The 17,879-nt window shown below is 41.7% G+C and overlaps 1 protein-coding gene across 2 annotated transcripts in view; it reads right to left on the reverse strand.

Annotated features, from left to right (window-relative positions):
• Window positions 1-17,879, reverse strand: part of cntnap2a (contactin associated protein 2a) — a 465,407-nt gene that overhangs the window by 229,314 nt on the left and 218,214 nt on the right. For both annotated transcript variants that reach the window (XM_033639118.2, XM_033639119.2), the window contains exon 4: window positions 7,923-8,070. In XM_033639118.2, the coding sequence (XP_033495009.1) occupies window positions 7,923-8,070 (148 nt within the window). The remainder of the gene's footprint in view (window positions 1-7,922; window positions 8,071-17,879) is intronic.

Below are 17,879 nucleotides of genomic sequence, written 5' to 3' on the forward strand. Positions count from 1 at the left end.
CAAACAAACAAGACCAACGTTGCCAAAAAAGCTTTAAGAGGCATTGATAAAACACGAGCAAAGTCAAATTTGGTTGGTCATTCAACAAAAGAAAACAACTGTGAGATTTGAAAGGAAGAACAGAAGCCAGAGCCTTTAGCTATCAGGCTCATCTCCTGTGGAATCATCTTCCTGTTGCGGTCCGGGAGGCAGACACCGTCTCCACATTTAAGACTAGACTTAAGACTTTCCTCTTTGATAAAGCTCATAGTTAGGGCTGGCTCAGGCTTGCCTTGTACCAGCCCCTAGTTAGGCTGACATAGGCCTAATCTGCCAGGGGACATCCTATAATACACAGAGCCCCTTCTCTTTGTCTCTCCTCAGTTTCTGAAAGTTGGTTCTTCTTCATTTGCTAACATACATGTCCTGTTACTGCATATCACTAACTCGGCTTCCTCTCCGGAGCCCCACTGTCTCACAGGTTCCCTAGAATCACAGCCATGCCTGGATGGTGTGTGGGGGTTGTGCTGCTGTCATGGTGCTGCTTGTTGCCTCCTACTACTACTGTTATCATTAGTCATACTTCTACTGTTATTATACACATATGATTATTATTGTCACATACATATACTATCATATATTAATATATACTATTATTACTATTAGAATATCATTACTAAAAATTAACATAAAATGAAAGTGTCTTGTAGTTGCATTAACATTTATTAGGTGAGATATTAGACTTGGTAACTAAACCCCAAACCACTTTTTTCAGCTGAAAACCAATGCATGTGGGTACTCAGTAGTATAGTTGATCGACTCAAATCCTAATTTTTACATTTTAGTGCAAAGTATTTGAATTCTACATATTGTGGTATAAACATATACAGCAACTGTTGTTTACTGGTTTGAACCTGGCTATTCCAATGGAATTTTCCTATTAGCTGATCTGGTAGCAGGTAGGGTTTCAACAGGCCAAAAAAATTACAACCCAAACCAAACCAACCCATGTAAGTTGAAGCCTGCACGCAGCCAATCCGAGGTCATCACATAAAATACTGAGCCAGAGCCCGACCAAGCCTGACCCCCTCCCAAAAAGCACTAATCACCTTCTAACGCCAGGGACAAACCGGCTGTGTGGCAGCGCAAGCCACATGCGTCTCAAGCAGAAAATGGACCAGCTGGATCGCTGACACTTCCCCACCAGAGAAGCTCTCTGCTCAGGCCTATGTGGAGGGACCGAGAGCCTGGTATGGAGAACTGGCTACTCCCTCTTGCCCCACAGGCAGGGAGAGAACGAGAGGGAGTAGCACATATTTTTAGCATGAACTTGGTGTCCAACCTGTCGGGCTATTTGGGACCCATCGGGCTCAGGTTGAGATTGAGAGCTCTGGTGGCAGGTGATGTATATGATGTATAAGGTGGCAGCTTTCATCATCAATCAGCCTCCCCTCCTCCCCCCTCGTCTCTATGTGCATGAAGAAGTAACTGGGCATGTCTTAGCCCCTCCCAGCCCTGCCCAGGCATTTTCCAGGGTAGAGGCACTTCAGCCAAAACTCTGAGGTTGAGTTACTCTTTTAATGTAATAATGATTATACAATATATTCATGATGATACTCCACTTTAAATGGCAAAATATCAAGTGTCATATTTACACATGTATCTTCTAAATGTGTCACTTTGGATAACTGCCTAATTGTGCAATTTACAATAAAACAAAAAGACATGAAATCAGCCAGGGTAGTGAAATACCACAGAGATGCCACCTGCATCATGTCAGGGCCAATTGAAAGTGCACTCAACTGGCATGTAGTGCTTATAATGTTAAATTGTATCCATGGCAACATGGGCAAACTGGGCAAGCAGCAAATGAGATGGCTGTGAGCACAAAAGCAGGCCACTCAGAGTGTGACCTACCTTTACCAAACTGAAGGATTTGAGTGCTTTTTCATGTTATTAGAAAATGTGTGTGCCGTTTGCATTCGGTAAGAAACTATAATCGAATTTAAGATTTTACTTTATGTGGTGGTATAAATTCTGTCCATGCTTTTGATATTCTTCGGACAAGATGATAAAAAATGGAAAATAATAATCCATAGATTTATCCATACTAAAAAGAATTGTTGGTCTCAGCCCTGCGCTGTAATACTGTATATACTTATTGCACCCCAGAGCCTGAAGGCTACAATGATGCTCTCTTAGCTGTTTATGTGTTTGGCCTGAGTCCTGCTCCAGAAATAGATGCTATCCATAAAAAAAATCTACATAAGTACATTTCTTCGACTCGACAGATAATGACGGCGATACATCATCCTGACAACAGATTTCGAGTATCGTTGGCATAAATGGGCCACAGGTTGAATAGTCAGATATGATATGCTCACATTCATTTGGAATTCCACTTGCATGAGAGTGATTGGTGTGTATAGAAAATTAAATTTGTACTCTGTTTCCGTCTGACTTCCCTTTCTCTCACGTACCAGCTCCACTATTTCCTGACTCATCTATGAAATAATTGATTTTCTGTTGATCCTATGTTAATCAAAATGGAAATGAGCATGTAAATTCCACAGCATGGTGGCTCACGACTCCTTTATAGCCCCTAGCTCTGGCACAGACACATACACACATTTCATTGCACAGTCCTAGATGAGTCATAATATGGTATTGCATTTAATTATCATACATTTTCAAAACCCAGAATTATCATCTACAACCAACATATTTGGTGATTATGCCGGGAACATAACATCTATATTTATCTGCCTCCTTCTCCTCCTACTAATTCTCTTTTGTGCTTTCTTCTTTCATCCTCTTTTCTTTTGTCATTGCCCAACACTGTACTTCTCTCTTTCATCTTCGGATTGGGAAGCAGGAAAACATTTAGGAGAAGTTCATTCGAAGAGAACCGGAGAGTCGGGAAGTGAAGGGTGGGTAGATGAACACGCAAACGTACGGGTTTGCATTTTTATGACTGAATGCTGAAGAAAGGAGCAGTGACAGCATAATCATAACTCTGGGTTTCAAAACACAGCTGACAGACAACTCTGAAAGATGACGCACCCGACCAGGAGGAGTGTGGGTGTGCATGTACGGGTGTGTGTGCATATGCAAATGTCTCTCTCTGTCTCTGAGCTATCACTGATGTCGGAGTTGTAAGCATGTGTTCACCTGATCGTGTGTATTTATTACGTACTTCATCTGTCAGCATGCGGTGAATAACATTCATATCTGTCGGAAACACAGAACTCGATATACTTATTCATCCTCTGAATAAATATGTTCTTTCAATAGCATTCTTGTTTACCTCAAACACTGCCTGTTAAATGCTGTTTGTGTGTCTGCCTGTTGAATGAAATGACACCATTTCCCGAAACGTATTTAAATAAACGTGTCTTCTTCTAATCTAAGAATGGAAAGCCAGAGACAGCACACATGATCCGTTTCATCATGATTTATTTCACACGGCTGAAACCCACTTACATCTGGGAGTTAACCGTAATCACAGCGTTCTCCTACTGGCCCGTGAGCAGCTCCACTGGAGCAGACGCCAGCTAAGGTCACGTCAGCAGTAGTTGTTGTTGAGGCAGGAAAAAGTAAAACTCATTATCTTTTTATGCCCAGATTCTGCTAAACCTCGGTCTAATTCTGTTGTTGTGTATGTCAGGGGGATTTCGGAGTGCATATTTTCTGGTGTACTGTATCTCTTACTATTTGGTATACGGCTGGCTAAAGGGGATTTTTCTCATAGAGCGAAAATTTAGATTTATGGATCCTGCAAACTAATGGGCTCCTTTGAAAAGCAAGTTTGGACCTTGTTCTGTTCCTTGACAGCTGTAATTAGGTGTAATATAATTTTAAGCTCTACTGCAAAGGAAAGCAAAGCAAACTGTAACTCAAAGTAATGACATTTTTAATGCACGATCCTCCTATACATTGAGATGGCAGCCAGTGAATATTTACTTTAAACAGACCCATTGCAGAAGCCATATGAATATCAGACGCACTGTTTGAAGACTACTGACAAGTCGGTGGAGAAGCTGCGGAATAAACAAATCAAGTCAAATCAAATCTACATCAAATCTAGTCTTTGCTCAGTCTAAGTAGCTTCTTTTACATTTAGCAAGCTCGTGACAAACACGCTGATGTGTTGGTGTTAAAAAGCAAACTTGGATCAAACTCAATTTACCAACTTTTTTTGTTGTCTAAAGTCAACTGATAACTTCTGGAAATGCTTACTAGTAAATAGTATAGACTGTGTTTCTGGTATGTTACTCAGTCCTGCCAAAACTTTGTTTACAGCTCACAAAACCGCTGGTGCTTGACACCCAGCTTCACTGTGTAAGCTATTGATTGTTCCTACATTTCTTCCACCACAGTTGAGAAATATATCTTGTGGCGTCTCACTTGAATACCATGTTTTATACTGCATTTGGAAAAGGAAATCATGCTCATAAATTCTAAAGTGATCAGGGCAGTGATCCTGTTTGCTATCTGCTTCAGTGTTTCTGTGGGGTCCATGTAATTGGTTCGACATCCCATTAGTCCGACTGTCCGCGGTGCTGTCCGCGCACCATACGCCCGCCGCGACCGGCTTGAGACGGAGCAGGCTCACAGCTTATGTTTGTCACTTTCTTTTTCATTTTAACCCACACCATGATCTTTTTCTGACCCTAACCAAGTTGTTTTTGTGCCTAAACCTAACCAGACCTCAACCACAGGGCATCATGATGATTTCGGAACGGACTTCAGAACAATGAGTTTAATATGGTCGGAACAATGGGATGTCGAACCAATGGGCTGTCGAACCAATGGGCAGTTCCCGTTTCTGTGTGGGTCTGAGGCTTCCTGTTATACAGATGTTTTTGGAAATGTGTACCGTCTTTATTGTCCCTGAAAAGTAAGGCGCAACAGCATTATTATGGTGAACCTGTGAGACACTATTTAAAGTTGAAGTGGCTTAAAATAAAATGTGCCTTTCAGGAACCGTGACATTAAATAACAAGGCAGACGTTCCAAAATCAAATTCTGTTTGCACTTTTTATAGTCCAAATTAAGATCAATGAGATCAACGCTGTTAGAGAATATAAGGGTAGAAGCTATTCTGGTTACAAACAGCAGCCGCAACAAGTTGACTTTATCTGCGCACAAACGCAGTCGCATGTATTAGAAGTGAATTATTTCCCTGTCAAAGTTGTTTGTGAGTGCAGGAGTGTTTTTGTTTGAGGGGACAGGTGATGGATATAACTTAGAGTGGGCTGGATTTCTGTGTTTTATTGTTCGGTGCATCTGTGCATACGCGTGTGCGTCGGTGTGTGTGTGTGTGTGTGTGTGTACCACATCTTGTCATCCTTATCACTACTGACTTGCTTTTCTTTTAACATGGGAAGGAAATGAAACAAGGGAAATATAATCAAAGGGATGGAGACTGACTGGAATGCAATACATGCCCTTGTATTCACACACACCCACACACACACACAGTGTAATCACATCTCAGGAATGAAAGATGTACGTGTGTCACTTATAACAGTAATTTATGCAGAGCCTTAATTGAAAATTGTTATCAAAATCAATTTGGCGGCCTTTAATAGGATGAGAGCAAGAGGATGCAAGAGAGTCAGTTCCCTGGATGATACATTTGTTAGAAAGCAAGAGACAGTGTGTAAGTGTGTGTGCATCTGTGTGTGTCTCTCAGTTTGCAACTGTGCTCTGCATATTTCTGCACATGGAGGTTTCTTTTCTTTTGTGTGTGTGTGTGTGTGTGTGTGTGTGTCCAGACAAGTTTTCACTCAGAGTCTGTGTTTGATTCATAAACAGATTCAGCTCAAAATAATGAAAACCCAGTGTTACATGATTGGAGCTGACAAACCATCATTACGCTCTCCTCCTGGATCCCTAATTATAAATGTTAACAATACTTGTTAGAAGTATGACAGTATTTTCACATACAAATTAGGGATGTCAGTTTTGGTTAAGTTTGCTTTTGAAAGCCTGACACCCATTGACTGGTAACTAACTGGTTGATTGTTAAGGAAAAAACAAAACAAAAACCTAAACTGTGAACTACAAGAAGCCTTTCCTTTTAGTTCTGCACTCCATTAAGCCAGTGAGCTTTAGCACCATGTTTCAAAGTGCTATCAGTTTAGAGGTGGTGAAATTTAGATGTTTTGTGATGTAAACATGTCAACTTTGCTGACAGACAGCCATCTAGCCACGTTAAGATACGCAGACATAGCACCCACTTGTCTCCGCTGGTTAGCTAACATTAGCCTTGGCCACTTTGCACTGCACACCACCTAAGTCAGGTGGGAGCTAGCTAGCGGTGATTACTGCTAGTACAGCGTTGGAGCAGAAATATGGTTGACATCCTCCAGTTACCCCATACGTAGCCCCAGTGCATAAGCGGCCTCATTTTGAGCCACAAAACCCCTTTAGCACTGTTAACTATGTTAGCACAACTAGTCATGCTTGCGCTGCTAACGTGCTTACAGAGCTAACAGTTAACAATGCTAAAGAAGATTAGCAGCTCAAAATTGAGTCACTTACTCACTGGGTCAACCCTGGGGGGAGACCGTAGACTGTAAAAATAATGTATGTAGCTACCATGACATCACCCATTGTTTTGTGGATTCCCATTGTAAAGCTGAGTTTGGCATTAAGGCTGTTGCCATCTTGGTTTTTGGAGCCAGAAGATAATCGGGCGAGAGGCTAGCCCTGTGGAGGAGCGAGGGATCTGACTAAGGAGCCGAGGACTTTATCAGCAGACATCCTGTTACCTGAAGCAGCCCGCCCTTAATTATGCATAACGTTTAGCTTTAATAAATGTACAGGTGCGTTATTTTTTATTTTTTATCTATTTTATTTATTTTAATTATTATTTATTTTATTTATTTATTTTATTTTATATACTTTATTAATCCCCGAGGGGAAATTCAATTATTCAATTATATACATTTCACCTCCTGTTCAGTCATGAAGGGGGAAATTAGCGAAAAAGGCCAAAACCATTTTTTGTACCAGGCTGCAAACATGTTAACTTCTGCTCTAAAGTTGGGTATTTTCACTTGTGTGTCTATTATAGATTTTAAATACCTAGATACCCATTGGCTAAATAGCGCCTGTTCAGTCCTATGGTGTTGCTTGCCTGGTGCTTGCGCCAAAAACACGTTTTAGCATCAGGGTTTACTTCCATGGAATGTAGTGCACTGAATATGCACAGTAGTATTTCTCCTGCTAGCACCGGCCTCAACTTTTTGCTCGGCCTGTAGACTTAAAATTATGATGACATCATTAGTTTTTAAATTGCTTTTCTCAGCTTCAGGAAAGTTTTTCAAATATGTAACCTCCTTGGATTGAAAATTTATTATAGAAAGAGTCATAATTAACCTTGCTTGCAGTGTGAGGTGCCCCATCAACATTTTTATAGACGTGTCTTACACTGGTGGTCTATGGGGTAAATGCTTTTTGGGCCGCGGGTGATTTTTGTTGCTGCAATACCACGAGTGGCCACTGGGAAAAATTGGCTTCAAAGCTGAGTAGCATTCCTGGGGACCTGGTGTCTGTGGGGACTGACTGGCGCCTGGAGTCAGCCTCAAGTGGCCATTCAAAGAACTGCAGTTTTTGGCACCTCCACACTGGCTTGAATTTTCAGCTGTGGAAGTTGCTACTAAAGGGAGACTAAGAGAGTTGGCCTGATGTTTCCACAACAGTGGTGCTAGCTAACATTAGTTCCCACCAGACCAAGCTGGTGTGCAGTGCAGTAAACTGAAGAGTAGCAAAATTAACCTATAGACCAACATGAATAAGCATTTAAAATATTCTTTGCAACTAACCATTGACATCCCTAGAACAAATAAGTACAAAGTATTGGAGTGAATATATTGAGTTATTAGTTCAATGTATTTTTGTGTCTGTGTGTCTGTTTGTTTGTCTGCACTCACAGTAGGAGCAGCCATAGACTTCTATGCGCAGGCCAATCCGTCCCTCCTCGCTCCAGTCCAGCGGGACCAGCCTCAGGAAACGCGCCACAATTCCCTGCTGCAGCTCATGGCGAACTGAGCTCTCCGAGTTGGAGTTCCCAGAGAAGGCCTGCGAACACAAACACACACACGTACAATGAAATTAAATACATCAAAGACACAAGCCTGAAGTCAAACAAGCAGCTTCGGGACTAGGAGCAAGAGTATTTGTTCCACTCACCACATCCTGCCCTAAAGGTGCACACTCACAAAACATACAAAATAATTATGAGTCTACATATCTAATATGCCCACCATAAGACAATCTGACTGCGGGGAATTTGAAGAGGAAATTGCATATTGTATTCAACTCCGAGTGCATGTAAGAAAGTCCCTGCTCACATCATCTCATATTTAGGCTGATTTCTGGTTCCCGAAAGATTCACAGGGGCTTGTGACTGATGAGGTTTACAGTTCCTTGTCATAACACTGCGCTCAACTCATTCTGTAAAGCAGCCTCTGAAATATCAGCCTCAAGAAAACAACACATTGTACCATATACAAACAAAACAAATGTGACTGTTCAGTTATTTACTTCACTATGCACATATAATAAACATAGATGTTTTTGTGTAGAATCACATCAAAACACTTTGCTTACATGCACCATTAAAGAACAAAGTTTAACTTTAAAAATCCCTGCTGTGTCTGGAGCAACAGCAAGGCAGCATGACGCAAAGAGAGTTCATAGTGTGCGAAGAACAAACAGGCAACAACAAGAAAGTGGTATGGATTTGAAATCGCCAGGCTATATTTGGCAATTTGTCAGCTCTTGAGAGATCTAATGGCAGTCGTGCACTAAAAGAACAACATTTAGCCACTCTAAGAGCCTTCAGTAGAGACTTTCAGGGTTTCATTCTTGTTGTGTTCACAACTTATTTTCTGCATTGCTGTGGCACAGTGAGTGACACTGACCTACTGGGTACAGCAATTACACTGATAAATCTTGTTAGAGAGGGGCAGCTGAATTTATACATATAATATTAATGTATTTTTATTCACACTGTAGAAAAGAGAGACAGAACAGAGAAAATCTCCTGTAACGTCTGTGTTTCTGTTTTTATTCTGTATTGTCTGCAGAGCAGGAACGTGCTGTAAACATGTTTTGACTCAGTCAGGACAGTTTAAATGTGAAATATTTAATGTTACTTTTAATCTTTTCCTGTATAGTAATGGACATAAAGGAATCTATGGGCCTTTTCCACTGTCACTTTTGGCCCCGCCGATTTGCATTTCCATTGTCAGTTTAGACGTGCTGTGCAACACCAAGCTGCGCCGTAGATGGACCTTCTCAAGAGCAGGCCCTCAAGTGGGTAGCGATGACATCTTGCAGACTGCAACTACCCCCAACAACCCCGCTTCTTCCCCTAAAACAAGCCATGTGTGTTACAAAATGAGCACTTTTGTAGCTTCTAACTGAATCTCTGTGGTTTGGAAAACTCAACATTTCCTTATTTTGCTATTTCACAATAAAACTTTTTATATAACAAAATAATGGGAGGTTTTATTGTGAAGAATCTACAGGAAATTAAGTGTGTTTATCGCTGAATTAGCAGAACTTTCTTAGTGGCTTTTCTTCAAAAAAGGCAAGTCTAATAATACAGCAGGGAGCAAAGTGAAAGCAGAAACAGCCACAGTGAGATATTCGATGAAGAGCTTCAGACAACAGGCTCTTTCTGCACCTCTGCAAACAGCTCACCTCCAACAGGTAAACTTCTTTTACCTGCCCTGCTGTGGAAAAACACATGCATCAAAAATAACAGGGTATTTAAGCTGTGGATTAGGCCACTGACTTTAAATGTCACCACTCAAGACAAGCCGTCAGCAGTTGAAGAAACACCTTCAAGTGGGTAGCACTGTTGTAATGAAAATGCAAATCCCTGCCACCCTGGGCTGATGGCCCAAACCAAGCCAAGCCAAGCCAAGCCAAGCCAGCCCATGACTGTTGAAAGGGGTACTAGAGTACCAACAAAGTCACCAAAAATGCACTGTTTAACACACTCCTTCTTCAAACTCCTTTCTTATTTTCTTTTCTATTTCCTTCTCTCGCCTGCTCCTTCTGCTCAATGTCTCTTCCTTCACTTGACCTGGCACAATGTGAGGAGAACCTCTAACCACCCACTAAACCACAGTCCCTGAACTGTTTTCACTTCTGTGCTTTCTCTCCCCCTCTGAAACAAACCCACACCAACATCCCATTCCCCATGCTTTTCTCTTACACACATATGCACAGAGGAGTTGGCACAGACCATTGGAGAGAAGCATCATTAAAAGCCTAGCAGGTAACTAGATGAGAGCAAGACACTAGAAAGCCATGTGTTATGCTAGATAAGACATGAAGTGGGCAGGGCAGTGGATGAGTCTAAGCTCTGCTTAGACTGTCTGCAATGAGCTGACTCCTCGGTGACCTAAGTACGTACCCCTGAAGATGTGCTATCTGCAAAGGAGGAGATGGTCAAGAGTTCACACTAAGCTCAGAGCCAGCGAACTTCCACCGTGGCGGGGGAGTGGACATGAGGTGAACGGTGCTTCTATCTCCTCTGTGCCTCTCCCTCACTTTCATTTTTAATCTTTATTTATCCAGAAAAGGTTAACTGAGCGCACAAACATACGCTTTTTTTTATTAGCACCCTGCTTCAAATTCACACAGCTCCACATGACTCATCAGGGAGCCCTTCAGTGTACTTTAACTGCAGCCTCTAGTCTCTGCAGGTGCACAGGTCCTGAAGTTTTGGGTTAAGTGACTTGCTCAAGGGCAGCTATGCTGCTCACTCACATACTCTGTGTGTGTTACCAGCCATAAAAAATACATTTCTAGTTAATACAGTAGCAATTTCAGAACCCATCGGTTATTGGTCTAACTGTGATACAGCCTCTGAGGTGACGGCCAACATTTCAGGGGTGGTAGTGTAGCCAGCGGACATCTAGGGAAAGATATCCTCTTCTGTGTGGTGATCATTGTTTGCACTTCGATGAGCAACTTGAGACAGGCTCAGACAACACTTCAGCTGATTTCTACAAACAGGTATCATATGAATGCAGATAAATTAGTAAAAACCTTGATAAAAAGCAAAAGTTGTCGTCAGGCAATAGCCGTTGGGTTCTGATTCCATTTTTGTGTTCCACCTCTTTTGCTCTCCACACAGGCAACCAAAGCCCGCTAAAACGTACTTGGACTACAACAAAAACCAGAATACTTGCAACACTAAAATATTGGCCGTTTGTTTATAGAGATTAATGCAGAGAAGGGTAACCATCGGTCATGTCGCACTCTTTAATTTCTCAGTAGTTCCAAAGGGTACTGATCATCAAATTCACATTCACAAGTTTATGGAACAGCTTGGCTGTGTGGGACTTTTGACTTATCCTTACACACCTGAATCAAATAAACTCATGGATGCTTTCCTTTTGCCTCTGCATGCAGTTTGAACAAAAGTCCAATTGTGAGGTTTGCTTTCCTGAGGTCATGGATCTCTGTGAGATCAAATCTCAAGTGCAGGAAAACACACTGTAAAAACCTTCCCATAGACTGACAACTGGTGGAACTCCACTGTAACAATTTACACATTAGTAAAGACATATTAAAAATGTATATATGTCAAGATTCAGTTCACCTCCTTTGCACTTTTGAAACTGTAAAACCAAAACTTGAGACAAGGCTGTAAGGCGCAGTGTCCTCAGAGCTGCAGCTGAGCTGAGATACATTCCCAGTTTAACAAATCTCCATGCCAGGACATAAAAAGAGAATCTGAAAGAAGGAAAACAGGTTAAAAATGTCCTCAAAACTAAAATATTCCTTTAACCACTGGGGCTAGCACCACCCTGTGGAGTTGTTAGTACATTTCTCAGATTTTATCTCAAAGACTCATCTCTCTCTTCTCTTTTTCTGTCAAATCTTCTAAATCCTCCTTCACATCATGTGCTCTCTTTTGCATGTTTGTCCTTCACTATTCTGTTTCCAGAATGCCTGTGGTGCTGGCTCAGGATTTGAAGCACAAAAAGCACAAATGCATCAATCTGCATGCACACACGGAGCACATATGCACACATACACACGGCCGCCCGCACACCACCTTGCCATTTAAACCTTTCTGCCGCGTTAAAACCTGATATCACACTTAAGCTCCTTTTATAGGTGGAAATAAAATAATAATATTAAAAACTCTGAATAGTGTATATCTACTGAGGATTTGGCTGACTGCGTGCAGAAGACTTTACTTCTTTTTGTCCAGCCGACACTTTCCTCTCCTTGCCTGTCAAGGTATGAGAGATAGAAAGGGAGAGAGAGAACAAAACCGTTTTGCGGCTCCGCCCAAAAGCTCCATCCCCATTTTCCAGCTTCCTTCTTTTATTTCTCTATTGTGTTCATCCCGCTATTCGGCACTTATCTGTGCTTGGCTGAATGAACAGCTCAATTCAAAGGCATTACTATGCAGAGCGGAGGGCAGAAGGTAGGATAGGGAAGAGAGGAGGAGGATGGAGATGAGGAAAAAGTTGTGGATGCTGAACACCTCGCAAAAGTCTGCTTAGTCAACCATTTAATTCCCTCTCCTCCAGAGTCAAATCATTAACCAGCAAACCAATGAGTAATTGGGAATTTGTGTGTGCGTGTGTCACTTCATATAGTGTGTATGTGTGACCGTTTACCTCTATGTATGTGTGTGTAAATGTTAGGCAACTTAAGAGCTTAGACACTTTGACGTTTTGTTTAATCAAGAACTGAGGTAATTTACGGCAACAAAGGCCACAAAGTGCCTGAGGTAACTTTTAGTTTTTTCTCAGCATTCGTCTGTGTTTGTGTGTGTACTGTATGTGTGTATACGTTTTAATGGATTTGTGTTACTCTTCTCAAGTTTAAGCCTTTTATTGATGTATATTTATGCTATGTCTGTCAAACTACTTTTCAAATGTACTACAGTTTTCCATTAAAGAAACACACTTGGGAATCCTGAGCAGATTCAATGTGAGAAATATTTACTCCTGTTTTTTGTACTCCTGTGAGGATGTGCATTAAGTTTAAGAATATTAAAAACCGATCACGCTGTGTTTTAAAACTTTAAATAAGCGTAGTTAGTCAGGGAAACTTTGGGTGAGAATCAAGCAGTGCAGCGCTGTCACATGATTTAAGCAATCCATGAGATCAGTGGAGAAAAAAAAAAGAAAAAGCAATGAGAGGAAACTTGGAAAACAAAAATAATGAGGGAAGCCGAGAGCCAGCCAGTGTCCTTGTTGGGCATTTGGAACACCAGGGCTGCCGTCATTCAAGAAACAAGCCAATCACTTTACTACAGCTGGTCGACAAAGACCCCTGTGGTCTGCTCTGTCTCTCACACACACATCACTTGCCATGTAAACAAGACACACACACATGTTGGCATGCTTGTGCTCATACACAAACCTGGGCATTCACACACACACACCCATTATCTACTTGCTCAGCAGCTCTCCCGCCCTTCAACGCAGGAGTTACTTACTTATTCTCCCTGGCTGCATGTTTTTCATTTCCTGAATGTGCATCTGCCATTTCTATCTGTATGTGTGTGTGTTTGTGTGCCAGTGAGTATCTATCTGTATGTGTGTGAGTGGATGTATGTGCTTGTGTGTCTCTGTTTTGACAGCCAGAGACAGGCCTTTCGAGAGAACAGATCTCCAGATACTGAGAAACAACAAGTGAAAGCTATTTTCTGGTGTTTGCTTGTTGCTGAAGGACGCTTTGTTAGACTAGCTCAGAGTAGAGGCCATTGTGTGTGTGTGTATGTGTGTGCGTGTCGGTGTGTGTGCTCCTTCCTAAAAGAGGCAGGGGAAATCAGTCCGGCCTGGTCTGGTCTTTTGTTTTTATCGACAAGTGAACAGGACAAAACAGAAGGGCCATAGAGAAATTTGTGTTTCTGTGAAACCCTGTGGGCGGTTGTGTTTGTGTGGGTTTGTGCCTCAACTGTGCCAACACAGGACCAACTGTAGTAATGCTAAATTTAAGTCATGCATCTTTAAAGATACACTGTGCAGGATTTTCCTAAAAAACAATGTATAGACGCTTCCTCCCACTGCAGAAGAAGTCCCTCTCAATCATTGCTGTTGACCCACTAGATGTGTGTGGTGGTGTATTTTCTGCACAGACTCTGCCCTCTGCCTGTATTTTCTTATTTTCTTGTTATTGTCTGTGCTCAGGAAGTTTATGGGCGTGTATCCCCACAGTGCTCAGGTAAGGTCAGGGCTTTAGAAAAAGGTGGCATCCTGGTGCCAGAACATATGCAGCAGGCATCCAAGAGAAATCATTGCAAAAATGCAAATATAGCAAGGCAAAACGGCAAACGAGAGTGAATCTGACGTTGGCTTTTAATTTCACTTTTGCCGGCAAGCGTGTCTACAATCAGTACCAGACAATCCTGCATAGTGTACCTTTAAAATCTATTAAAAAAAACCCACTGAATTACAGTGTATTCTTAGTGTTAATATGTAGAAATTGAGCTCATATGCTACATTCATTCACAATTCTCTCTCTATCACACCCCCATCACTTCCACCAATCAGCTGATTATGAGTGTTCCCTCTCTGGGTTAGCAGAACTTTGCCACGATCTCCTTCAGCCATTCATGTTGCTGCTGCCAAACTTTATATCTGTTCTCCTCTCTGCTCCTGTCAGCTGTCATTTTAGGCAGAATCATTGCACCCTCGTCCACCCCATTCACCTCAAGTCACCTGATTGAAGTAACCTTTATTCTGTTTACAAAGTAGAGTAGAATAATGTTGTCACTGTGACTGTGTACAGTATGTGTTTGAGTGCCTACAACACTGGCTTATTAAAAAATACAACAAAACAATAGCAAGTATTTGTCTGTCAGTAGCGTTACTGGCATCTAAATGTAAAACCATCCTCAGAGACTGCTGTGATCAATTCAGATCTCCCACTGCAGCACTTCTGCCGTTGGACAAGTTAGCTCCTCTGTGTGGACACAGCTTTGTCTGCCCTCATTCCAACAAACTAAAGCATTTTATTAGCCCAAATGTGAAAAATGCTCTAACTTAAATATCTGACTGTTCCTCCCATGGGAGGCTTTATGTTATTCATGTCCCTTGCCTGAAACTATATGTCGGTAAAATACAGCAAAACGGGAACAGGCCTTCTTGAACACAAAAAGCTGCCTCAATGGGAGAGATTCTTCATCTCCTCTGGCTAACCACTTCTTGACACTTGGCCCACAGAATTAAAATTCTGAGCTACACAGTCAATCAAGCCTCCCACTAGGGGTGGAGACCACAAGCAAGTTCTGCTGCAGGCAGAAGTTAAATGGACTTTTGATCTGGGTCTATAGCTCAGACAGGCTGAACGGGGAACTTGACCTTTGCTGTATCCCCTGACGTTTTTTTGTCATTTTTTGTGATTCAACTGTAGTGTTTTTTGCATGGTTTTGATTGTCGACTCTCCCTCTTCCTGACAATTTCTTTCTTTCGATTACTGATAAAAGTATAATCTTAAAATATGTATTTCTTCTAATTACTGTTGATGTTTATCCATGCCTCTCCCACTCAGTTAGACATGTTACCAGTTTTATATGCATCAAATACATTTTCATATCACTGATATTATATTGTCTATGCCAGGGGAGAGCTCCACTGCTTTTCCCCTCATTTCTATGGCTATTCTCCATTACTCTTCAATGCTACCTGAGGAGGAACCTTGAACTTGAACTGCACTGCATGTTTCTCTTGCCAGCGTCAGGGATGTTTCTAGGTATGTGTCCTGCATCCCTGACCATTAAAATCTGAAAGGACGCAGTAAACTCACTAAAGATGCATCTGTGTTTTGAATGATTTTACTAGCTTTGAAATTATTCCTCATGTTTCATAAACCACTGAGGGTGAATTTTGTATTTTGGATGTTATTATCACACTGTCAATGATGTGTTAGTGTTTTGATTCAGTGCTCTGCCAGATCTGACACCTGCCCATTTGCCCACCGTTGTCCCTGGCTCCCTGAAGCTCAGTGCACCGAGCCAGTGGTGCCAGTGGGATGGCACAGAGGTCTCCGGGGACTACCGGTAGACAATAACCTTATATGTTTAGGTTCATAAAATGTACATGAATTCACAAATATGTAGGATATTTCTACAGATGTTCCTGTAATATAATAATCATGGTCACGATTTTGGCTTCACACGATTAAATGACTGTGATCACCTGCAATACTGACATTCAAAATACATGCTCCACTCATAGGAAACTCATATCAAATCAAGCATTTCCTAAACTAACAGCCAGACTTCCCTGTTGGAGAATCGTTTTTTGTAAAGACATCACTAACAATACCTCTCTAAATCCCCGTCCTTGACCAGCATCATCGCAGACATCTGTAACAGCAAATGTGTACAGCACATCGCCATTCAGCTCCCAAAGATGGACCGAAATAAGCAATTGCATTTGGCAAAATATTTGTGTCCAAAAAACACTGTTTTTATCTGGTTGCACTCTGTAATGGTGCATTCATATTTCGTCAGCCTTTTTTTTTGACACAGTTTAATCTGTATTTTGCTTCTAGGAGATGCACTGAATTCAGATGAAGGAAAAAGTGAGAGCAGTGCCGTGCTGATTTAACTTTGGGGCATAAAGTTTTGGTACAGTTTTACGTAGATTTTGTTTGTAGGAGATGCACTGTGGATAAGGAGCAGTCATATTTTGGTGCAAGGATTTTGTGCCTAGAATCAATGACAAACTGTGAGAAATAATCGGGATCTCAATATTGATTGAAATAATAATGATGATGGGGCACCCATTAGCTCCCCTGGTAGAGCAGTAACCCAATTTACAAAGATCGAGTCCTTGCCACAGCGGCCGCAGGTTTGATTCCAACCTACGGCCCTTTGCTGCATGTCGTAACCCTCTCTTTCCCCTTTCACACCAACAGCTGTCCTATTGATAAAAGGCAAACCTATCAACATCACGCCAACTTTACTTCCATTTTCTGCTTTGTGCATTTTTGCTAATTTCTTTGCATCAAATGCTTTAACACATATTTTTATCTGTGCAGACGAGGTGTTTCCAATGTTCTTTCTGTTAGTTTATTGGAGCTGCTACATTATTATAACCCCTTTTATCCGTTATTGCCATGTGCCGAAGTGCTGCTATTCAGTTCGGTCTCTCATTAACTGCTCTCATCTGCTAAAAGGAGCTCCCAAAGAGCTGGTGACAAAGGGAACTGAAAACCTTTTCTTTGCTTCCCATACATTATTATCTGAAAAACGAGAAACACTTCCAGAACATTTCATGCTAATACTTTTCTATGCACTTCCATTTTGGGATAATTAATTGCTGTGGAGTAATCGAAAGAAGGAAAGGCCTCAGTAAAAATCAAGAAACATTTTAGCATTAAACCATCATCAGTATTTCCGCATCAGACTTCACTAAATTATCATTGGTGTGCAAAATATTCCCCTGCATTGAATTTAATTTTACAGAGAGCCAGACAGGGACACACACATACACACACATACACACACAAGGAAAGAATAGAGCTTTAAGAGCCCATTACTCAGCCTGTGAACATTTGGCACCTTCTCTCCCCTCTGCTCACCAGGGACCAACACTGATGGAGTGAAGACTGCCTCCCCGGCACGGCTATGAAACCTCACACACCACATGGAGCTAAGTCGGCCTGTTTGTCTGAACGCCTGCGCCTGCCTGCGCCTGCTAACTACTCATTATTTGGAAGTGCATGTGTGTTTTGACATGATGTTTGAGGGGGCCGGCATTTTTACACTCATTCATGTTTGACTCCTCCTCGTGCATCACACCGCCTACTCACCCAGAGCTTTGACATTAATTGTAAGACCCACAAGAGCCATTTGGAAAGAGGCAAGTTCTATTCAGCAAAATGAGTCAGAC

The sequence above is a fragment of the Epinephelus lanceolatus genome, chromosome 20, assembly GCF_041903045.1.
Source record: "Epinephelus lanceolatus isolate andai-2023 chromosome 20, ASM4190304v1, whole genome shotgun sequence".
NCBI classification, from domain to species: domain Eukaryota; kingdom Metazoa; phylum Chordata; class Actinopteri; order Perciformes; family Serranidae; genus Epinephelus; species Epinephelus lanceolatus.